Raw genomic sequence first — 6,651 nt, forward strand, 5'->3', positions numbered from 1 at the left:
TTCATTTTACATAACCCATGTACGATGTCGGTAATTTCCTGTAATTACACTGCTCATAATCCATGGATAACTGTATGGTAATTGTACATTTGAACATACACACATACAGATACCCCCAAACCGCTATGGCGATTTTTAAAATGAGAAAGTTTCATACCTTGGTGTGGACCTGTTTGGAATATAACTTCTTTCGTTTATCGTTTATAGCCTACTCTTGAAAATATCCTTCTAACGTGACAACTATTACCTAAGCTACAATATTTAGTTCGCAACGAGTTAGAGCCCCATCATCAAGAAATAATAAGCTTCCTACCTACATGAGAGTTTGATTAATATTGTTGCGGGAAGAACTCAGAGTTATTAATTAACAAGCCATTTCCAACACTGTTTATGTATATCAACAATCCCATAAGATGCGCATACTATATAATACCCCTTGTGACTTTGATTTGAAGATAATTAGCTCAACAGATGACCTCGGTCCTGTAGTGCCTACCTCCTCATAACCCGATTTACGCGAGTCCCGAACAGCAGTCAATGTTTTCTCAGTAGTGACATTTAATTAACTATCTCCGTCTTCCCTTCTGAACAGTCTGGTAATTATAGGCAGTTGCGAAATCTATATCTTTTGAATTCATGGGAAGATCGTAAATGATTGGCCAGTAGTATAATTTAGTAACTTTCTCTTCAAGATATCGGACCGATCATCGTGATCGTTCTTGTTGTATTTTACCCGAAACCTGTATCAATACGTCTGTTCCATATTATTAAAGCTGAGAGTGATGACTTCCTTTATAAAGCCTCAAGCAAATGCATAATAATAATCTCAGGACAGCCGTTACCGGAGGTTGTATCTCTCTTGAAGTGGATGCCCCTAGATGAACACGTATTTTCTTGTTCCTACCATCAATGTTCAATCCGCTCGGTTGTTATGATGTAATGGAAGTGAGTTACATCCATTTGAATTCCCTCTTTCTATGCTCTTACTCTTTCCAACTCGCTCTGAGCTGGATTTAAAAGGCCAGCCAGTTTAGCTAATTGTATAAGTTAACTTCTTGGCCAGCACTCTGGTAACCAATACGCCATATGAAAATATCACCTCCGTCTTCTTACAGCTAATATAAATTTCTTTATTGGCTTTACCCAGCTTGGAACAGAGAAATGGAAAATATCTGCTGTCCACAATTCGCTCGGTATAGCAGTATATTTTCCGAGCCATTCAACTCCCAGTATAAGCTGCTGCTATGATCGAGATAATTTGATCCAGTACATAACGCAGCGATCAGCAGATCAGCATCGTCTCTGGTATTCCAACACGCATTTCAAGGAGATAGACCCTTCCCTGTCCCCAGCTATGTGGATCCTTCGAGAACTACATTTGTTGTTACTGAACATGTCATATATTCTATGTTGCTCACTTCATCGATGATAACCACTGTAAAAATTACTGGACCCAAACAACGTTAATTACATATCAAATTGCGAACGTGCATACAAAATATGCAAAATGTCTGTACTGCATATACATATATAAGCTCAGAATACCGTTAGCGACTTTTTCGTCCATATTGGGATTGTAAATCTACGATAAATGGCGAATGATTCGATGAGTCGATCACATCTTTATGAAGGTAATAGGATCACTTCTGAGAACACAATAGACAGCCTTTGGTAGGAGGTGTTTCAGATTCTCTTACAATTATGTAGGCGGACTAAAAATGCCACTCCACGGCTCATACATATGTCGGCAAATAAGGTGATTTTGGCCTATTCCTAACAAATTACATACAAATGAAGCTTGGTTGGAATGAGGAGAACCAAATCACACAATTCCATGACTAAATTCAACCAAGGAATAAAACTCAACATTATACCTCTAGCATATGAATCATGCCAAGGGCCTAATTACAACTATAGGCGCTATACTGGCACTGAACACATGGTACTGCATAGAAGTGTCAGTAACACTTCTAATTATAGACCCTCACGATCTGATATATTCAGCTTCGGGAGGGTGATTCATCAGTATTCTTGGTCTATTGCTCATCTTTGTCCGCTACAGTTTAAAAGAATAGCTGATCATGAGCTGCAGTCACATATCCTTCGCTAGATGAAACTCATCAACACATCGTAGTGAACATCGTAGCGAGCATATACTTAACAAGGAGAGGTCACATCGGAAGACATGTGGGAACATGTAGAATCCACCAAACATGAATGGGTAATTAAACACAATTGAATTGATTGCCAATCGATCCTTTTTCTTGGTTCAACGTACAGCTTGGCATGCTCTCAATGGAGAGTGCTGACACAACTGTCAAATAGGCCATCCGTGGAGCTACTGGTGAACGATACAGTTATCCCACTATACATCGATAGATCAACTCTATACATAGAAAGAGAACAAACAATTTGGAGCCCATGTATAATCATCCACTTGCATGGCCTGGCCAGGTATTGGTCGTGTCTAATGACCTTGAATATACTCATCAACGCACTCCCTGAGCCACCACCATGGGTTTGATCACTAGTGGTCCGTATACACCATTAAAGACGGCCCGTCTACTTTTCGCCGAACATCACGTCTGAAACAGTCATTATAGGCTTCTGAACACTTCCATCTACTCAGCATTCCGTGTGTTCTAACTAAAGCAAAGGAGAAAAGTGGAACGTTATTTTAGCCTGTGGTGAGAAAGAAAAATAACCCACTCAAAGCTCTGCATATCCCACGCAGCGCCCAGCGTGGCCCAACCGGGATTGCTCACTTGCATGCATAAATTTTAAGTTTGATAAGATGGACAGGGGAAATTACATATGTATGTACCTGATCAAGAAATTGCTTGAGTGACTCGCCTGGACAGCGTATAAATTTCGTGTTGAGACAAGACAACGACAAGAGTATTGTCAGATGAAAATTGTTCCCGATCTTCCTTGGGATTCACATATTGTTTATCCTTGACCTGAGGCAGTACTTGGAACCAGCATAATCGGCCCAAGATCTGGGCACATCTTGGAGCAGCTGGCGTGTGGGAATGACACGTAGACAACCTGTTGATGTCTTTCAGCTCTACCCAGCGAAACAGTGGCGGAACAATATCGTCCCACGTTGCGACATACACACCACTCAGTGGATACAGGCACCACACAGTGATACCCAGGAATACCCACACACAGACACTCTGGTTGACCAAATCGAGCTGAACGTAGGACGACGCACAGCCATATGCAGCATAATGCAGTTGTGAGCTCCCTACAGCGCATGTGCGTGCGTGTGCATTCGTGTTAATACCTAACATACATATGGCAGGCAGGACTGCATAGTCCTGAACTGCACAGAGGGGTGGGCGCTGAGCTCTGACTGAGAAGGCAAAAGTTGCAACGGGCCCCCAACGCTCACGCTGCAAGAAGGTATTTTTTCAGTGATTGGACATTACGTCAAGCGTACAAGACCCACAGCAGTCAGAGCATGTGCTTTACAGAGAGCAATACGGCGCCGTCCGAATTTATTATCAACGGTGGAGAGAAGTGGGCTCCAAAAGAGAAATACCTCCAGCTGCAGAACGGAAAATAGAGAAAAAGAAACAAACTGTGGGCCTTGCTATCTCTTCATACATAAACAGGCCCCCAGTCCCATTTTCCATTCGGCTGTCTCTGTGTAGCCCGGAATATTTCCCTCTGTAAGCTCAGCACCTGTCGTCTAAGCAGTCAATTGCCCGTGCTGTAACCGTCCTCTCATCCAGACATCGTCCTGTGTGTGTTTCCATTGAGGCCCACATTCCTGTCACTCCACCACGTTTCCACCAGTTTGGTGTTGCAGAACTGAGCATTTGTTGTACAGTTCTCCAATCACGTTGACACTCGCATCAGCAAACGGGGAATATCCACACATAAAGGAACTACAACCCCCCATTGAAGACCATCTCTTGCTTGTTTTGTTATCTTCTGAGTCAGCAAGCCACAACACAGCACCGTTTCACGAAAGATACCACCCACAGACTGCTGGCATTCCGGAATTGACTGAGTCAACACACGCTGCTTTACAGAGAGGAACGGCTTTCACCACACAGCTCATACAGTCCGACGTACGTCCTCCTTTTTGAACGCATTTGCCTTGTTGGGTAGAGGTGCTTTTTTATTCCACGCAATTCCTCTCGCTCAATAAATTCGAGAGCTTCCCTCCCTCCTACAATACACACATTGAGGTCCATCCACTGTGTCTGCGTGTTCCTTCATACCTGAGTGAAAAGCTCTCGTCCACGGTGCTCTTGCGAATCGACAAGTAGTGCCTCGTGTATAAGAATCGCACCACCTGCATCAATTGTGTCCTGAGGCGTGTTATCTATCAACTCTATTGGAAAGCGACTCTTGACGAGATAGTCCATATTCAAGTGTGTTTCTCCTCCATCGCGGACAATATTACCACCATGCTGTCACCACGTTCTCAAGCTGATCAGACGGTGATTCAGCAGCATCACCAAGTGCATCAGCAGTATCACCAGGTGCCACAACAGTTTTTCATTCAGAATCAACATTCATCTCAAGACGCACAGCATATACCTCAGGTGCAAGGCCAGGCGCAGATGACTCTACCACATATTCCAACACCAGGCTTCCAGCCCGTCCAGTACCCACTGTCTGGTCAGCCTCTACAACAGGCACATGGCGAAATACAGCCACAACAACCGTACAACAACTACACCACCCAGAACGTTGCGCAGCATAGTAACGGCCCGTACTCTGTTCCGATTAGTGGTGCGGTCTTCTTTGATGGGAATAATCAACGACAATTGCCGGCAAACTGTTACTATCCACCGCCTGCTATTCCAGCCCATGTGGCTCAGCAGCAGTCATTGGGACTTGGCAACAGTGAGCCCCAGAATACAAGCACCATTGGCCAGCAGCAGCAGCAGCAACAACAATCACAGTCACAGTCACATGCTCCACAGCTACAACCTTTACAACCTCTTCAGGCTCAGCGAAGTCCACAGCTGCTAGCACAAGCACAATCATCACAGCAGACGTTACAGCCCTCATTGCAGCATCCCTTCGATAACAGTGCTTTCCACTCGCATCCTGATTCTCTGTCATTTGCAGCTTCAACGTCACTTGCTAATTCCTTCTCGGGACCATCAGGTGTACAACTTCATGCTGGCCATGAAGACCAACCTTTCCCTGGCTCTCTGGAGATTCGCTCAGCACCATCAACAGGGAATATCAATCACCTTCGCTCAAAGACTTATCCAACAGAGACGTTGCCAAAGCCGAAAGCTTTGGGCAACCACAGCTCATCCAGCTCACTATTGGGGATGACACCGGCAACTGCGCTGCGCAATAGGTGTAACATTTGTCAGAAGCAGTTCAAAAGACCATCTTCTTTACAGACTCATCTGTACTCTCATACCGGGGAGAAGCCATTTGCGTGTGATTGGAAAGGTTGTGGTAGGTTATTCAGTGTCAGAAGCAATATGATTAGACATCGCAAGCTACATGAACGAGATGCTGATTTGAAGAAACAGATTGAAAAGAAGGATGTTTCATTCAACGGTTCTGTTGCAGGACACCCAACATTACTGCAGAACAGTACTAGTTTATCGACTTCTAATCCTAGTGTGTCTTATATTAACGGCTGGTGATGTTGGTGATGCTGGTTCTTGGTGTTTCGCAGGGCCCTTTCCTGAAGCCCAACATGTTTTCTATTTCTATTATTATGCTCTCACAGATGTTGAGATGGAATGTTTGATCTCTCAGAGTGCTCTTTCACGGTTTTTACGGTTATAAATTGGTGTTTCCTGTTATTCTCTTTCTTTCTTTCGTCGTGGATATATGTACTTGTAATTCTCCTAACTTATACTAGGACTATGTATTCCAATCATGTGTACGTTCTTTAAATAGTTCGATATAATGTTCATACGCACTTTGAAACTGTATGTGACCCACCGTGGCTGATCATTCAATCTCGAAATCATCATCATCTGCTCGTTTGTTTCCAGAATTCGTTCCTGGGAACTCCTCCAGTCCTTCATCTTCCGGAGATCTGGTCGTTTGCATCTCCAAGTCTTCAACGTCAAGGGAATCCTGAACACTGTAATAGCGTGTGTTTGCACCACGACGTGTGAATAGGCCACCAAAGAATCGTCTTGCCCTTTCAAGAGCACTTTGTCTCTTGGCCCTTCCCATCATCAGGTAGGCTATGATGAACAGAATCAACAAGATTAAAAGAGACCCCCACCACCTATGCTCCACTAGGACATCATCCCAGTCATTCTCATCATGATCGTCATCATCCGTGTAATCATCGTTGAAACGCAAGTCAGATAGGCCAGCAATGTACTCTGCTCTAGAGGGAATACCAAGTTTCTCACCTCCATGTACAAACACCTTTGAAGATGGTTCATAGTATCCGATTGCAGCTCTTGAGTTGTTTGTAAAGGCATAGCCGTCAGCAGCCTCCTGGAACGAATATAACACTGCACGTCCAAGTGTCCAGGAGAAGTTATCCAGAATGGCGAAATCGTCAGGCTTCAAGTTAACTGATTCTTCAGGCATCGGCTCATCGATGCCATATCTTGGGAACCCAACACCCTGGTGAAGCACGTTGATGATCCAGGAAGACTTGAAACATATTTCGGATGTCTGTCTAATCTCATCGTC

General features: G+C 44.1%; 3 protein-coding genes across 3 annotated transcripts; 2 read left to right on the forward strand and 1 right to left on the reverse strand.

The window, feature by feature from the left end:
• The first annotated feature begins 4,167 nt into the window (after positions 1 to 4,167).
• On the forward strand, positions 4,168 to 5,151 carry CYBJADRAFT_70251 (uncharacterized protein). Its single transcript, XM_020217877.1, has 2 exons — positions 4,168 to 4,517; positions 4,594 to 5,151. Exons 1-2 carry the CDS (start codon positions 4,425 to 4,427, stop codon positions 4,993 to 4,995), a joined length of 495 nt encoding a protein of 164 aa, XP_020071220.1. The 5' UTR covers positions 4,168 to 4,424; the 3' UTR covers positions 4,996 to 5,151.
• A 176-nt stretch (positions 5,152 to 5,327) lies between these two features.
• CYBJADRAFT_111405 (uncharacterized protein) lies at positions 5,328 to 5,495 on the forward strand (the record flags this gene model as incomplete). The annotated part of the gene is made up of 1 exon (XM_020212097.1): positions 5,328 to 5,495. A coding segment is annotated over one exon (168 nt), but the record flags the coding sequence as incomplete, so codon positions are not given.
• A 451-nt stretch (positions 5,496 to 5,946) lies between these two features.
• CYBJADRAFT_172168 (uncharacterized protein) lies at positions 5,947 to 6,546 on the reverse strand (the record flags this gene model as incomplete). The annotated part of the gene is made up of 1 exon (XM_020216299.1): positions 5,947 to 6,546. The coding sequence occupies one exon, from the start codon at positions 6,544 to 6,546 to the stop codon at positions 5,947 to 5,949; it is 600 nt and encodes a 199-aa protein (XP_020071222.1).
• Positions 6,547 to 6,651: the final 105 nt, after the last annotated feature.

The sequence above is a fragment of the Cyberlindnera jadinii genome (genome assembly GCF_001661405.1).
Source record: "Cyberlindnera jadinii NRRL Y-1542 unplaced genomic scaffold CYBJAscaffold_4, whole genome shotgun sequence".
Classification (NCBI taxonomy): Eukaryota; Fungi; Ascomycota; class Saccharomycetes; order Phaffomycetales; family Wickerhamomycetaceae; genus Williopsis; species Williopsis jadinii.